General features: G+C 38.7%; 1 protein-coding gene across 2 annotated transcripts in view; it reads left to right on the top strand.

The window, feature by feature from the left end:
• Positions 1–4,924: 4,924 nt before the first annotated feature.
• LOC129727065 (polyhomeotic-proximal chromatin protein-like) overlaps positions 4,925–17,366 on the top strand; it is a 77,369-nt gene continuing 64,927 nt past the window's right edge. Inside the window, exon 1 of one of the 2 annotated variants that reach the window (XM_055684464.1) lies at positions 4,925–5,561. In XM_055684464.1, the coding sequence (XP_055540439.1) occupies positions 5,524–5,561 (38 nt within the window). In that variant the 5' untranslated portion in view covers positions 4,925–5,523. The remainder of the gene's footprint in view (positions 5,562–17,366) is intronic. The other variant, XM_055684465.1, reaches the window with a different exon arrangement.

The raw sequence follows: 17,366 nt of genomic DNA on the forward strand, positions 1-17,366 counted from the left end.
GACTGGTTATGTGCATATATTTTTCACATTGTAATCGCTTTCTAATGCTCAGAAATAAAGAGGCACTAAACAATTTATAGTGTAAAGACTTTGTAATCGACTTTATCGATTGGAACACCCCCCGCTCTGCGGAACCCTCCTTATTGTTGCAAAATAACGTTTTTTTTTGTCAAAACCACTTCTTTTTATTTCCTACAATATATAGACATAAGACGTCCATAAAATACTGATGGGTGATTCTTGAAGAAAACAAAACAAGGAATCCAGAAAAGTATTAGTTTTGACCGCCAGTGTTGCCAGATAGATTAATTTGGTAGTTACAAACTAAATTTGTATTTTTCGGCAAATGTAAACAATTTTATTTTAAATTTGATAGTTTTATCGTATTTCTAAAAAAACTTTACGTAAGAAAGAAACACTTGTCACCCCAACGTAATAATAGCCAATCTCGAGATATGTTTTTCACTGGAATAGTTGTTTGGTAATTATTTTTTTCTAACAATTTAAAGACGAAAGACGCCCGAAACGTACTGATAGGTGATTTTTGAAGAAAATAAGCCAAGAAATCCAGAAAAAATAATATGTTTGGCGAATATTGGATAGTTTCATCGTTCTACTCGGAAAACTTTACGTAAGAAACACTTATCACTTATCATGGTAAAATCAATTACGAAATTTAGAACTATTTTCGTAGAAATGCTGAATATCGAGATTGGCTTATATTACCACTTAGGGGGGGTATTCCAATCGAAACCCAAATTGGGATTTTTCCAACGTGACACTAGATGAATAATTGCGCTACTTTTATGCTTCTCGTGGTTATTTGTATGGCTAATAAGCAAAAAAAAAACGACAAAAAACCTAACAACTTGACCTTGCTGTTTGTTGGACACATTTAAATTTGAGCTTTCAGCTCAATTGATAAATGCATTTTCCTAAAAATAAGTTTCATGATTTTACAAGTAGTGAAAGCAAAGCAAAGCTTTAGTACCTACCAACTAACATTTCGCTGTCTTAGCGTGACTTTAGCAATAAGTGGTCAAGCGTTGTCGTTCATCAAAATCACTTTGCCGTGCCTATTTTTCTAATACAGCCGTTCTCATCCTTTTTTGTCTGCGTATCCCTTGGCGATATTTTCTAAATCAATTATACCCCCTGGTTTGGAATGTTCTCGCAGAGTGGGAGAGAGTAGTGGTAGATCATGTTGTGGTAGTCTAGTTCAGGTTTCAAACTGAACTATGATTTGCTACAGTTATGTTTTAAGAGCAAAATTGAACAACAAATGAAGTTGTTCAAACGCGTACCCCAGGTTGAGCAGCGTTGTTCTAATGTGTCCGTTATACATCTAACGCTTGGCTCAAACGCATCATTGATCGTAAGTGAAAAACTTGTCTTATGATTACTACTTCAAATCTGCGTCTGCGATTTTTTTATCACAGCCAGGGATGCCACATATACAGATTTTTCTGTATTTTACAGATTTTTGAACTCAAAAAGCAATACAGAATCTGTATTACAGAATTACAGAATATTGTCAAAAATACAGATTTTACAGAATTTTTTGCTGTTCGAAATGAAACAAATTTCTTGAAATGTTAATTTCGATTCAACGACTTTCAAACTTTTGTGAAAAAACCAGATGCTGTTTATGTTAGTATCATTGCAGGAGAAGAGGGATGAGGCTTGGCCGAAGGCGAAAAATGACGTTTCGAAATATTTGACGGGATTTCTATGTTAAAATCGTGAAACAAATTGCAAAGTGATTCGATTTCATCGATCCTGTTGCAAAAACGGTAGTTTTATTCAATCCTAAAACATTCGTGGAATTGGAAAGTTTGAATGATTTGATTTCCCAATGACCAGATGACTTAACTTGGTCTAAGTAGTTGGACGCCACAATGGCGAATTTACATGTTTCCGTTACTGAGATCATTTTGTGCGATTTTTTCAAAAATTCCACATTCTTCGGCTTGTGTAGAACGCATATTTTCAATATATAATTGCAGCAAGTCTAAAGCCAGAAATCTCATGGCCCCTAAGCTTATGAGCTCAATTTTAAAAGCTAAAAGCTACGTTGTTAACCAAGCAAGAGCTACTAAAATTAAATTAACAAAAACATGCATGAGCATCACGTAAAGAGAAATAAGCAATATCGTGTTCAGTTACTACATTCGTCTGATTATAAGTTTAAAACTAATGATAAATTAAGCTAAAGCAAAAAATGGTGATTAGTTTCAATATAAGGAAGAAGTTTTTCATCCAACATTCTTAGTTTGCTCGATACAGATTTTTTATACAGATTTTTTAGCCCGTGAAACAGATATACAGATATTTTCGAGCAAAAATACAGAATTAATTGTGGCAACCCTGATCACAGCTCCAGGACCACCCAGGACGTCAAAATTGCAATTTTCGTAGCGGTAAAACCATCCGCGACAAGTTATCACCATCACCACCGACATAGTCATCACCATAAGTCACCCGGGAAAGCGACTCCGCCCAAGACCCTAATTCACGACCCGTTGATTAAAGGAACGGCACCGACGGCTTTACTTCTTCATGCGATGGGAGGTGTGATCCCAGAGATTTTTCGCCTCAAAAAATCTCCCGATGTCGGCAAGAATTGAAACTAGATCAGTTTTGTTGGTTGTGAGTGGATCACGCCATCTCACAACCATCGACACATATGTCGGCGTTGAGATTCAAACCCAGGCCATCAGCGTGGTTGGTGGGGGTGTTACCAATTACGCTATGCCTTAAGTGCGATAAGTGGCTATTGCAACTGAAGTTTTTTTTTTCAAAGAGATTTGAAAAACAAGTGAAGTTGTTTTGACTGAAATTGATGTTAATTAGAAAGGGTTTTGATATTTTGGCTTGCAGTCTAATGAAATGCGTTGATTGCTATTCGCTCATCACCGACGCTTCGGTCCTTTCATGGGACCATCGTCAGTGCTTTCAATATATAGAACATTTTACGTTTAAATTAGACTCACATTAGAACAAAAATCACTCAATATAAACCTGAAACAAACAACTCAATTGAAACGTTTACCCACAAGTTAAAACCATTTGGGAAAATAAGAAAAAGGCCGCTTCGTAAAGGATTCGATACCGCACAACCAGGGCGCAAAAACAGATCAGTTTATTCCGGTTTCCAATGGTTGTTTTTGATGAAACACTGCCAAGCGATACACTTCGCCTTCATCAAAGATTTTCCCTACTTGAGCTGCCTAACTCTAACGATGGTGTCGCTCCTGATTCGACGGGCTGCTTGTGATCGTTCCGCCCTCAGATTCCCCACACTTGTTAGATGTATGCCATCAGTGTCCCCGTATGTCCCCGATTGACCATATGAAGAATAGTGGCACATCTCCAATATCGGCAGCACCTGTGTTTTAAAGCTGGTATCGAGCGGGTGGCCAATGAATTGTCTCTGATGATGGCCTCACGAAAGGACCGAAATGTCGGTGATGAGCAATCAACGCATTTCATTAGACTGCAAGCCGAAATACCAATACTCTGGGATGATTTGCAGTTGTTGATTAATGCCTCGATAGCACGTTTCTGATGATAAAAAACAGCGGCTTTCAATTTGCAATCTGATGCTTTGCAGCCAACTACTCTCCCAAACCAAGATTAGAACATTCGTCGCTTGTCTTGTCAGACCAGCAAAATATTTCCGATATGCGTTGACAGAGTGGCGACAACCTGGATTAAGGAATATCAGGGAAAATGAAATACTAACCATTTCATATGTGAAACGTACCAAAAATATGACCACACCGGTAGCTCCGAACCCACTATGCCACAAGCACCGAAAAACTCATGGACAGCGCGTAGTACGAGGTAAATACGGCGGATGAAGAAGAACTCGCATGGAATAAGGCAAGCAACCCAAGCCGTGCCGCGCCTGGTGAAAACGATAAAAAATTAATTCCGATCGAAGCAAGAACGAACGCACGAAACACGCAGGGAATGATGACGCGGCTCTGGTCTGATGGCAGGATAAAATTTTCGCGGAGGAAATCGGTGGAACGGAATGGAACGGCGACCGAAAGAGTGTAGTGGGGTGGCGGCTGGTGACCCACCACCAGTGCCTGGGATATGTTTTATGTTTACCGCACTGAAGTGTGGTCTTTGTTTTATGCGCACGACTCTGAGCTCGCGATGTGAGCGGTGCAAGCAAGCCAGAGCATATCGGGTTTGAATGGGCGAGAACGAGAACCAGATAGACAGGAAAAGTACAGTGAAACAACGATCGAAACATGAAACATGATTGTGGTTTGTCGGTTTGGGAGGGGTAGGTGAAGCTGAATGGAGTGAGGGCGGTTAGCTTGGGAATGAAGCATCGAAGCAGCGGTGGCAGTTGCTGGCGTGAGTTTTATGTTTGGGTTGTTTTCTGCGTGCAAGGGACGCGCAAGGGGAAGGAATGCTATTGAAATGTTGTTTAATTTTTTTTTCTTCATTTTGCCCCGTGTATTTGTGAGACTGCGCCAGATGTCGGGCTGTTATGTGGATGCTTTCAATCAAGTCATCCTTGTTCGTCTCGTCGGGTTGGGTGGACTATGTAGTACATAGATGGTATGGCTGTTGTCATTAGCGGGAAAAGGATGCAACGACCCACTTCCTGGGATGCCAATGGCGGTTACTGTCGGTACTGTCGTAGGTAGTTTGCTGTGCGACATCTAGTATTGGTGTGCGTTGCCATGCTACGCATGCGCATGCGGTATGAAGCAGAATACAGGGTCTACTTTGATGTGAGTTTTATATTATGTGCTGCTGCTGTATGCTTCATATAGGCTGGGGCAAGTTTGACCTGGGGTTGCTGCTGGTGTTAGTGTCTGTGATGTACATAGGAGAATAGGGTGGAGGAGCGCGCAAGGCATCCGAAGGCCCACGGCAGCCTAAACGACGAGACACGGACAAGTTGGTTTTTCAGTTCGTTTCAACAATTCCTGTCGATTTGTACGGAGCTTCCTTTTAGGAGCACGCGAAGTTCAGTTCGGTTCGGTGCAAAATTGTGACCCAGCAGTTTATTTCAAAGAAAAATTGCATCAGTGAGTGATGTTTCCCCCCTAAGTGGAGTACTGGATAACCCCTTAGCCCTGAAACGTGTTCTGCTCAGTTCTGTCAGTGATTCATAGTTTATTTTTTTAATATTGATCCAACATCCTTGAAACTATGGTACAGCGAAAAGTGCAGTTGCTCAAAAAAACAGTGGAATAACCCAAGAAATGGAAAATCGGTTCGCTTCTCTGTTACTCTCGTATGGAATAACTGGGAGCCCCCCTGTTGTGGAGTTATAACCTGGCCGCCAGTGAAAGTGTAGAATCTGCACAGTGACTTATCGGGAAAAGGATATTCGGAAACAGACCTTGTGCCCACTCTCTGACACTCGTCGCACCGCCTCGGGTATTGCTGAGTTGATTGATTTTATCTTCTAAATTAATCCGGTTGTGTTTTTGTGTGGCCTTATGTGTTACCTAATTTCCCATATGAGTTTATTGTTTACCATCCTTGAAAATGGAAAGACCGAGAGGTTCTAGGTTTTACACGAAAAGGTTTGTTTAAATTTTTAGTTTATTTTAATCATTCTTGCTTTTTCCCTGTTATCGATTATCACTAAGTTAAGGCATTCTGTTTACCATTTCCTTCGGTCGCAGTTTATTTTCGTTTGTATCGATACGAGTGTGCGAGACCAGTGCTGTCAGCTAGACCACGGAATAGTCGAGTGTCACTTTGTCTATTTCGTCCACAAACCGCCGTCAATCTGGCATCACTAGTCGCGCCGAGCTCGCGTGCCGTTGCTGTTTGTGTGCGTGTCTGCATGTTGCCCTTATCAACCCAGTCTTCTGTTCTTCGTCTTTCACTCTACATTGCTTTATATTCCGTTTCCTTGGATGCGATCTGGCAAACCAGCCTGACTGGTTCGCGAGAGAAACTGTCCGATGCGTCTGCCATCGCTCATTCCCGCTTTCGTACCTACACATAGCGACGATGTTTCGCAACAACTTTTCATGTTGCTGCTGTTGCTGCTATTGGGATGCATTTGGCCTCCCACCACCATCCAGCGCACCCGAAATAAATGTCTGTCTCACCGTGTGAGATCGTTAGCTAAGGTGTTTATGAAGGGGAAACCGGCGGCAATAGCGACGGAGTGAGAGCTAGTGCTGAGCTCACGATGGAACCGGTTTTACCATAAATTACAATACTTCAAGAGATGTTTTTCCACCCATCCCACTCAAATGAGGCGGCCGAGGTGGTTGCCAAGCTTCTGACTGAATACCGTTGTCAATCGTCAAATCAATAAGTCCGCGTTGGCTTATTGGGCAAAAGGCTTTTGATAACCTGGCAACCCTGACCCGGTGATTTAAAGAAATAATTCTTCTATGGTCTTGGAGTATTTTTTTTTCTAGCAAGAAGATTAAACTTCAATGACATTGTTGCAGTCTCGGTATGGAGGTAATCACGGGAGGTTTTGATTATTATTTTACGCGAACAAGTCGGTGCCTTTCGCGCAATACCGAACCTAACAAAGATAGAACAACAAACGGTTTGCTGTGCGTCTGCCTGCCTGCCTGCTTCGGTAGCGATCGGCTAATGGAACAGCATTAGCATGGTTTTTTGTTTGCACGGCGGCGAAGGTACCACGACTCTAACCTCAACGTAGGTGTTAGTTTGAAGACTGCTGCGCTAGTATTAGTAGCAGCAGTGGTGCAGGTCGAATCGACCGGGTTTACGACATGCTCGTTTCACATAGGTATTCCACCCGTCGTCGTCTGCGGCTGGCAGCAGCCTGTTTGTTTCGATGGGAAAAAAGCTAGTAAATGCATCGGTAAAAGTGATGATTTGGGAGAGCAGACCGAAGCTCGCCGATGAAATTTGGCCTGATTGCAGCGCTGTTCTGACAGCAACAGTGCTCGTCGGTTGGAATGAAATTTACACTTAGATTGCGAATTAGAATACTGTATTTTTTTCAAGGGCTCTTAGGTGGTATCAATTGATGAATTCATAGTATATTAAAGGAGCGTCAATGCATACTTTTGAAGACTTAGATGGTAAAACAAACCAGTGTTTGTTATGTCAGTGAATCATGTTACGACAACCAACCACAGTTTTTGACAGGAAACTTCTGCACCAGCTGGTCTCGTCGTCAGTTGAACTGTACGGTGAACAATCTGTTTTTCTTGTACTGAGAATGTACGATACGAAAACACACTCGTCTGGTTTGTTGCTGTTACTGACACGTAAATTAATTAGTGGCGATTCATAAACTTCTGTCAGTTGTGTTGTGTTTCTTTGAGTCCACCCAAAGAAAGTAAATGTAGAGTGTAAGTCGATTTTAGCACCGCCTTTTTATTGCAAATCTTTAGTCAAACCAATAATGTTGAAAGAGGAGTTTAACGAAAACAAATTGGCATTTATCTCCGATTATAGCGATTATCTTGCTTACAATTGTTGCTATTTAACACGTTAATTAAATTAAGTTGAGAAAAACCTACCGAATGAGTTGAACATTTTCATTTTTTGTTTTGCTTCTGGATTGCGTGCAAATTAATACGAAATAAAAATATCATTTGCGCAATCACTTCCGAATAATGAGCTAGAAAAATTGAACCTAAAATCTCAAAACCAAAATACAACAAAAATGTACTCACTGTCGCTAATGAAAAATCTGTTGACTACTGGGGCACAATTTTTAAGACATTACAGTTTATGTTGATGTCTTGATAGTAAATGGTATGGTTTCCCTGCTGGATTTGCAGTTGTTCTCCCGTGTCTTATGCCCTGTGACTGTTGTACTGACAACATCGGGATACGGAACAAAATCGAAACCATTTCGCTTCAAACGTGTTCGAATGATCGCTTTTTTATTATTGATAATGTATATGTAGTTGTCTTCTTCGAAAACAAAGTTTTGGCAACTTTTCGAACAGAGTTTCACATACCAGAATGATGTTAAAAGTGTCTTAGAATAAATTGAAACGAAATATTAGTTTTAGGGCTGTTAAAATCTAAACACGCTGTTTCATTTTTTTTAAAATAAGAAGCGCCTATCAGTGCTTTCATTCTTAATGTATCCCTACAGGTATATTATTTGCTATGATTATATATATATGATATATAATATGATTTCAGACAACAAGTTACCATTTCTTATTTCAACAAAACGCGCATGAAAGCGTACCCTGTTATTACATTGTAAGTCATTGGTTGTAACTTTCATGTCGAATTAAATTTTTTGCGTCAAGCAGATTTTTATAACCCTGAATAGTTTATTTATCATTATACTGCGGTTCCTTGGCTAAGTGAGCATTTTTTCTCTAATTGTATTTTTGGGGAATTCGAAGATTGTAGACTTAAAATGCGATTTTTGGGTACTCTGGGATCATTTCCCATTTCAATGTTTCCAAGTCTTGATTCTTGAGCTTCTCTCCAAATCATTATTCAGATTGAACATTTGAAAGACTTTTACGGGATTCTGATATTTGGAATCAATTTTGTGGCCTTCTTTTTTCCTTTTTACGGCAGTTTCTACTCAATTTTAAACTATGTTCCCCTTTTTCCAGATATTATCCCTTCCAATTCTATATCTAATTTGAAATCTCTGCCTATAATCGCATATCAGTCCCAGCTTCATTTTCATCAAGTTGAGAAAACAACGCGTAAAGGTATTTTTCTTGCTTAAGTTATTTCTGCTGTTGAGCGTGGTTTATTCCCATATTTTCGACATAATATAATGAGATAGACATTTACCATAACTTCTCTATAAGAACGACAAGAATGCAGGTGGATCTAAAATGCGATTATAGGCAGATCTCCTCTTTGTAAATTTATCTATCTTTTTTTTTGCGTGTTCGAACGTTTTTGGTTTATGTCGAGCCAGATTTTGAATCATTTAAATGGATTTTATGACCGATATGTTTTATTTTTTTTTCTAGTTTCTCACTCAAATTTGTTTGTTTTTTCTCCAAGTTTTTTTTTCAATTTGGGAGCGTTTTTAGGCATAGGCAGTCCTTTCAAATATTTGTCCAGTCGGTACGTTTTTTTTATGTTTCTGATTCAAATATGTTTTTTTCCTTTATGTTTTAAAATGTTCATGTGTATTTTGAAATTTTGTTCTTATTGAAAAAAAAATTGGATTTATTCTATAGTCTGGATTTCTTTTGCTATGGATATTCTGTATCAAATTTAGGGTATTATTTGAAAGTGTTTCAGAAGATCGAATCTAATTCGAAATTATTTCAATTATTTGGCGCTTGAAAGTGATTTTCAGTAATCCAGAAATTATTTAGGTTTTCAAACTTCTTAACTGTTTTTGGTATACATAAATATGCTTTTGTTGTATTAGACCATGAAACCATATTTCATTGTTATCAGGAGTAGACCACATTTTATCGTAATCCGAGGAATACCAAGGTTTCTACAGTATATATTCTGTACTTTTCGTAAAGCAGTAAGTTTTACAAAAAAAAAACGAAGAATCGTTCATTTTGGATCCCTAATTTTTTAATCGAAAAAGTATTTTTTCTTCTGGAACGGTGACGTGGCTAGATAAAATAATATTCAGGTTATTTGATGCCATTTTGAGTAATCTGTCAAGGTGCAAGGGTTTAGAAACTGATTTTTATTTTATTCGAGCTTCGAGTAATCGGTAGATTTATGCCCAAGACAAGTAGATATTGTGGGCTCTGGAACCCCAGGAACGACATTCCCGAAAGACGAGAATCTTCATCAAGAAACTGTTAAAATCTACTGGCGGGCATTTCAGATCTTAATATCTTTTTGCTCTGATTGCTAAGAACGGCTTTGCCATCGACATTTTAAACCAGAAAAGAATGGAGAATACGGTGACCAGTCTTCAAATAAATAAAAAAACACCACTCGAAATTTATCCCATGAAATAGCTTTCGGAAGACGAAAAGCGTCTTTTTCTTCTCCTCAACCAAAGTTATGTTGCTGCGCGTTGTTCTGTCGATATGACACAGATTCAGCAGTGCACTTACCGTGTTCAGGACAACTAAGGAACTGGCGCTACGGTCCCACTGTCACCTTCAGCCTTTCCCAAGCTGGGATTCGAACAATTCCAATAAGTCCAAACTCGATACATATCATTTCGATAGAGGTTTTGGTCGAGTGAGAAAGTAGATATAATATGTGAGTATAGTATCAGAGGATCTGTATTATGATAAACTATCATTTTCATTTTGACGTAGAACTATGTCTCTCAGGAAGTTGGGCTACATAGGGGTGTAAAATGAAAATCAAAAAAGGTTCAAACAAATCAAAGAAGGAAACTACCTTCAGAGTACCACTGAATTGGGCCTTTCTCTCTTATTCGAGACTAATCACAGGACCATTAATTAGGCCACCAATGTTTAGCGAACTTACCTAGCGTGTGTCATCTGCAATCAGAAGCGAACTCACTGCACAAATTACTACTCCCTTAATTGGCGTGAATTATCGTCAGATAGAGTAAACACTCCCCATAGTGTCAAACGAAAAGAAAAGAGACATGGCGTCCATCGACATCAAACACGACTTGAGCTGCACTCTATCGCCATCCATCGCGAAGGACCGTGAACACGAAACCGATCATTGGTAGGAGGCGAAGAACGAGTCGTCGACCAGCAGCAGCAGCAGCAGTAGTAGCGTCAGACGGTAAACAGGTTCGAATGTCACAAGTTAGCACACCATAGGGCCACCTCCCTCCACGAAACGCTTTCCCCTGCCATGTGCTCGGTCGGTCTTTAGTTAGTAGTAGCAGCAGTAGCTTGGCGATGCATAAATTTCATTCATTTACATTGGTAATCCGCTGGCGTTCATCTTGGACTCCGCGTCACCCTCGCTCGACCTGAAATAGTAGGCAGTAGGCCAACCAGCCAGCATCTCCATAGTTACCAACGAAAAAGCTTCTGCTCTGGGCCAGGTCGGTTATCTGGGGGAACCAAGACCAACTCAATTGGCTACGCACACTACCGAGTGATTAATCACGTAATATCGAAAGCATCGATAGCGTATTGTACTCTCTGTCTTCTCGTCGTTTGCTGGTCTTGGTTTGCTTCGAGCGGCGGCAATACGAGCAGTTATGAACCGGCTGGGAATATGGTTGTCCCGAGGAGGGTGATAAACGAGCGAGGCAAAAGGTATAATGCGAAGCATGTACAGAAAGAAAAATGAAGTTATGCAGCTTCGTCTGCCGAAACGGTCCCGGTTTTAACTTTTTATTTCTCGGTACGCTGCAGAGCGGTTCAAGCTCGTGCGTGGTTTTCGCTGCGTTCGTACTAGACGTCCGAGGACAATGCTTCGCCACCATGACAGCTAGCACACATGTGAGATTGAAGAACGACCAACGGAGAACGCATGGATGATGGTTGGTAAATAAAAATGCGTTTTTTGTTTTTTTTTTATTGTTGATTACCGTTGAAGAAAGGTTATGCAATCACTTCGATATTCAACTTTGCAATTAACCTGAAAGTTTGTTACCCACCTTTAGGTGGATTGCATTCGATTTTTTTCTGAACTGTTATCGGATTTCCCTCTTGGCTATCGGGAAAAAGTTCCTGCTTCAAAGTTGCTGTGCTGTGCGCCCAATTCTCCTCCTTCTTCTGGCGTTTCGGTTGGATTTAGTTGTGAAACGATCGCACGCTGTGCAACTCAATGTTTTTTTGCTGCTGCTGCTGCTGATTTTCTTGCTTTGTTCCGCTGGGACCGGGCTCCGAATCCGAAATTGAACAAAGAAACTCTCTAGTAACTAAGCAATCAGAGAAATCTGTCATTGGACATAAGCAATAACCGAAGAGCTCAATCGCATTCTCTCCAGTAGTTATCTAACTTACAGAACAATACGGCCGGTCGTGGCCACAAATCATGACGGTACATAGTTTGCCACATAACGGTTAATGGCCGACCGATGATTTCTCGCGAACGGTGACAATGACGGAGGTGATGATGATGCTGATGGAGTTGATGATTGCATGAAAATATGATAATTTGGATTGATGGCTCCTTTCGTTGCGCATTGCTGTCGAGTGCATTTTCAAAAAAGAAAAAAAAAATGGGCCGAGAACGTAAAAAGTAGATGACGATCGTGGGTTCGTTGTCCTTTCAGGGGCCTTTCTTGCTCTTTCTCACTGTCCCTCTACCTTCGTGATACTGGATACTGGTTCGGCTCTGGATAATACAGCTGTTTGTGCTGCCTTGCAGGTAGTGGTCGAATGGCATTTTTGGGTCTCGTCTTTGGAGTTGGAGGGATGTTTGAACATTCATTTTCTGTACATATGTAAAACATATTTTAATGATTCATGCTGGATAATTTGTTTCAAAATCCGTCCTGAACTTCGACTTGAACCTGAATAGGTTTTTTTAATCAAACGTACAATAAGTTTGAATAAGTTTTTTTTATTCTTATTGTTCAAATACTCCTGGAAAATGGTCCATCTGACAGTTACTGAATCGAAAACATCCGAATTTAATTAAATCGCCAAGAGTACAGGGGTAACAAAATTTAAATAGAAAATTAATAAACTTATAATGTTTTTACATTGACGATCATTACATTGACATGTACCCTAATATGTATTATTATTATTATTACTAATATGTATTATTATTAACTCCGTTGTATAGGTGTGGTTCTGCACACGTGCAGTTTAATAACAATGGTCGAGAAAAGCAAAAAAAGTTGCCCAGGGACTCAAACCGAAAAAAACAATACATTATAACTTTTTTAGCGTTGAAACGTCGCAGTGAAATCACCTGCCAAGTTTGTCGCTTCTACGTTTGTTTACGGGAAAACTTTATTTAAATCCCTGAAGACTTTCTGTAGGTTTGACTTGGTTAGAAAAATTCACAGGAACGGTTAAACAGCTAAAATCCTACTTTTCCACCAGTTTAAACAAATACTCTGCGGCCTTTTGACACTCTTTCAAACTTGCTATGAGCACCAAAAATTAATAGGAATGGGTAAAAAACTATAATCTTTCATTTTTTTCTAGTTTGAGCTTTGGAACAAAGCCTGCATTAACCACTGTTATCTGTGATATTCCATATAGTAGTTGATCTTATCGATATTATTTTTTTCTTATGTTGTATTCGACTGTTGTGAGGCCAAATACCCAACCCAGAAGTCGAAAATCAACTCCAATCGGTCTGGCAACACTTCTGGTTAAAAAAATATTGTTTCTGAATTCTTTGGTTTTTTTTTCTTCAGAAATCACCTATCTGTTTTTCTCGGTCGTCTCACGCCTATAAATTAAAAATGTTATATCTCAAGCAAGGTTGCATATTCAATTTTGGGGTGTCAATTCCATTCAATTGGCCCCGTGCCGATAACTCGTTTTACAAGTACAATTTTGAAATATGATGTACGACAAACTTGCAGTTCATGAATAATGCTACAAGTTTGTCCAAGAAAGCAGTACTCTATCTCTTACGCCTAAAGTGTGAGAGCCAATATTCAGAGGGATATTCAGCCAATATTCGCGGTGAATATAAAAATATTCACCGAATATTGCACTGAATGTGGGCTCTCACACTTCAGGTATAAGAGTTATAACATTGCACTATTCGACAAACTTGTAGTACTACTTAGGGACTACAAGTTTGTCATACATTGTTTCTCAAAGTTGTACTTATGGAGCGAGCTATCGGCACGTGACGAAAAAGCACCTTGAAACTGAAAACGCAACCTCGATCTCAAGATTGGTTCATGTTACCACGGGGTGATAAATGTTTCTCATGTAAAATTTTTCGAGAAATGCGATGAAATTAACAAATTTAAAATAAGAATAAATTTCGTTTTTAAATACAAAAATAATCTATCTGGCAACACTTCCGGTCAAAAATAATACTTTTTCTGGATTCCTTGCTTTGTTTTCTTTAAGAATCATCTATCAGTATTTTTCGGACGACTTACGTATATAAATTGTAGGAAATAGAGAGAAGTTTTTTTTTGACAAAAAAGAAACGAGCGGTGGGCATCCAAAAATGGAATTTTCCAACGTGACACAAGATGAATAATTCTACCAACTTTGAGCAAAATCTGTGATGGTCGTGTCCGAATTTGTGCTTTTTCGCGGCCACTTCGTATGGAATGACCCATATGTTATTTTAATATAGATCTTTGACATCCTGCTGAGCTATTTTCTAAATCGAGATTATGCTCAGAAGCCAGGAATCAGCCACAGACCCAATTTTAAAACTAAGCAAAATGAAAAGTGAAATATAATAAATAATTCTATATTTTAAAATCTGTTAGTCCGGCGAGTGTGTTCGACTAGTGTTCAATAATTGATAACAAATCAATAAACAATCAATGAACAATAATGAAAATTAATACCAAAAAAAACTGCGAAACAGGTTTTTCGTTTCCTCTCAGAGAATCACGAGCGTATTGGAGAATTCGACGCACGTGCTTGAAGAGAGCAGCGAATCGTGTGCATCTGAGGAGCTTGCAGAAAGCACCGTGGTGGAATCTGAAACATCTATCGAGAAAAAATAAATTGAGATGTGTTTTCTCTCTTGAGTCTCTTGAGCATATATCAAATGTGGGGAGCATCTGGGTATAAAAGTAGACTGCGTTTGCTTTGTATCTCGAAACTGAAAAAAAATAAATCCAGGTGCCACTACGCATCACATTCTTTTGCGAAAAAACTGACTGCGGTGTACTTCTATAAATTGTTTTGCTCGGTTGTGGTGTAAGCGATAAATGTGTTTTTTTTGCAAGCGGTAAAAGCACAGCACGAAGCAGAATAAAAAACTGTGGTGCAAAAGATTGCCACACTCAGCGCTCATGCTGGAGAAGATGTGTGCGGTGAATTGCAACTCTGATCTTTCTACATATTGAAGAGAATAACAACCTGCTAGGACAATTAATACAAAATAGCGTTTTTACGGCTTCTCGAACTGGAAATATTTTATTTTTTCAAGGTTTACCACATACATTAAATTAGAAAAACCAAAGTGTTTTCTCTTAGTAATCTGATATTTTATCAGATCTTGTATATCTTGTAAACGAGTTGAACTGCAATTGAAACAGGTCAAATTTTATTTTGAATGTTTTTAACTCCTTGTCAATTCAATCAACAAGATTAGGCCAAACTGAACCAAATGACAATTAATAACGTACTAAAACAAATAAGCTTAGAATATCATCTACAAATTACGTAAAGTCTATTTTCGGGATTGTCGATCTCTTACACATACCATTACGAGACATTGTCAAATTTTTCATAAACCTTTTTTCCTTTTCCCTCCCCATTGTAAGACTTTCTTCTAAAAAAATAAAAAGAATGCTATTTTTAGGATTTTTTTATATTTTTTCTATCTTGCGTAGAATTATTTTAATTTAAGGAAGATTAACCAGTTCAGTTCATATCACGCTAAAGTAAATGAAAGTGAGAATTACAGAAACAAAGCATAATACTAAAATGAACAGTCAGATTTGTAAGATTTTGTCGATTTTTTTTTGTGTGAAAGCTCCTCTCGTCCTTTAAACTCTTACTTAATTTGTGGATGACCCTATGAATATAATAAAGTTAGTTTCTACAAGCAATATTAACACAAAAAGAAATCCATGCTGATTGATTCGTAAATACGCAAAATTGTAACCCACAATTTCTTATCTGACTGAAAAATTGCGAGCGTGTTTGGCTCACTGGATTTTTTAAACTCAAGGGCAATATTTATATAAGACATATGTGTATTTTAGTACAATATGACGTGTTCGCACCCACTCGATCAAGGGGCTTGCAGCACACTCTTAGAATTCAATAAACCTTTGTGGGTGCGTAGGTCTTACTTCCTTACGCAACTTTGCATACTTTTTTTTTTAAATTTATCTGGACCAACATTAAGAAAGGTTTGAAGTTTATGAACATCTTTTTTATAAATCGATGTATCTAAATATCGCCGAGAGATAGGGCAAAGTTTTCTATGAATGACTTCTAGAAAATGAAATTTTCTAAAAAGATTTTGTTAGGATTTTTGTCTCTTTGAGAGTATTAACATTGATTTTTTCAGAAGAGATTTAGGCAACTAAATTGTCAAATCAAAAAAATTAATTTTGAAAAAATTCTCACATAACCAGGCGGTTATATTTTTAAAATTACTCTTTGTTTAGTAAAGCGAGCAATGTATGTAATTTTATGAGAATGCGGAAAATGAACGAGAACAACACTGCCGTTCTACCGTTGCCGTTGCCCCATGTTTATAGGAAACTCCATAGAAACTGGGACAACTATTCGTAGAAAGGTGTTACTTAGGCTTAGAATAATTATACCTCATCCAGATGGGACTCAAACCTGCAATTTTCGATGTCCGATGTTTCGATGTAAACTATTGGGCAATTTCCTCTAAGACCAACATCATATGGGTCATTCCATACGAAGTGACTACGAAAAAGCACAAACTTGGACACGACCATCACAGATTTTGCTCAAAGTTGGGAGAATTATTCATCTACCGTCACTTTGAAAAAATCCGAAATTTGGTGTCGATTGGAATACCCCCCGATCTGTGGGACCCAACTGTTTATTGCAAAGTCACGCATTTTTTGTTCAAAATCTCTTTTTTCTTTTTTTTACAATTCATAGACGTAAGATGTCCGAAAAATACTGATAAATGATTTTTGAAGAAAATAAACCAAGGAATCCAGAAAAGATATAAGTTTTGACCGAAAGTTTTGCCAGATAAATTATTTTTGTATTTGAAAACTAAATTTACATTTTTCGGCAAATGCAGCCATTTTTATTTTAAATTTGATAATTTCATCGTGTTCCTTGGAAAATTTCACATAATAAACAACTATCATCCCGAGGTAATATGAGCCAATCTCGAGATATAGCATTTTTACGAAAATAGTTCTGAATTTCGTAATTATTTTTCGTAAAAATGTTATATCTTAAGAATGGCTCATATCACCACGGGTTGGTAAGTACTTCTTACGAGCGGGGGGTAAGTGCTTCTTAGAGAGCGGGGGGTCCTAGAGAGCGGGGGGTATTCCAATCGATACCAAAATTGGGATTTTTCCAAAGAGACAGTAGATGAATAATTCCCCCAACTTTGAGCAAAATCTGTGATGGTCGTGTCCAAGTGGCATGTACACTTCGTATGGAATAACCCATATAATGTTGTGTCCAGTTCATAACACGCCTCGATCAACCACTCACACTGTCTTGTGAGAGTTGAGAGAGAGGGTGTCTCTTCACCAGGCATGGTGAAAACACAGCACTCCGAAGTGCTAGTGGCCCATCTGCTAACAAACACAACACGCAGGGCATTTCGTATTACCTTTCGTCGCGAGCTCAAGACAAAACACTGGAGAGCCTTCGTTAACACACGAGCCGAGGGTTTTTAACTTCGGT

The sequence above is a fragment of the Wyeomyia smithii genome, chromosome 3, assembly GCF_029784165.1.
Source record: "Wyeomyia smithii strain HCP4-BCI-WySm-NY-G18 chromosome 3, ASM2978416v1, whole genome shotgun sequence".
In the NCBI taxonomy this organism is placed as follows: Eukaryota; Metazoa; Arthropoda; class Insecta; order Diptera; family Culicidae; genus Wyeomyia; species Wyeomyia smithii.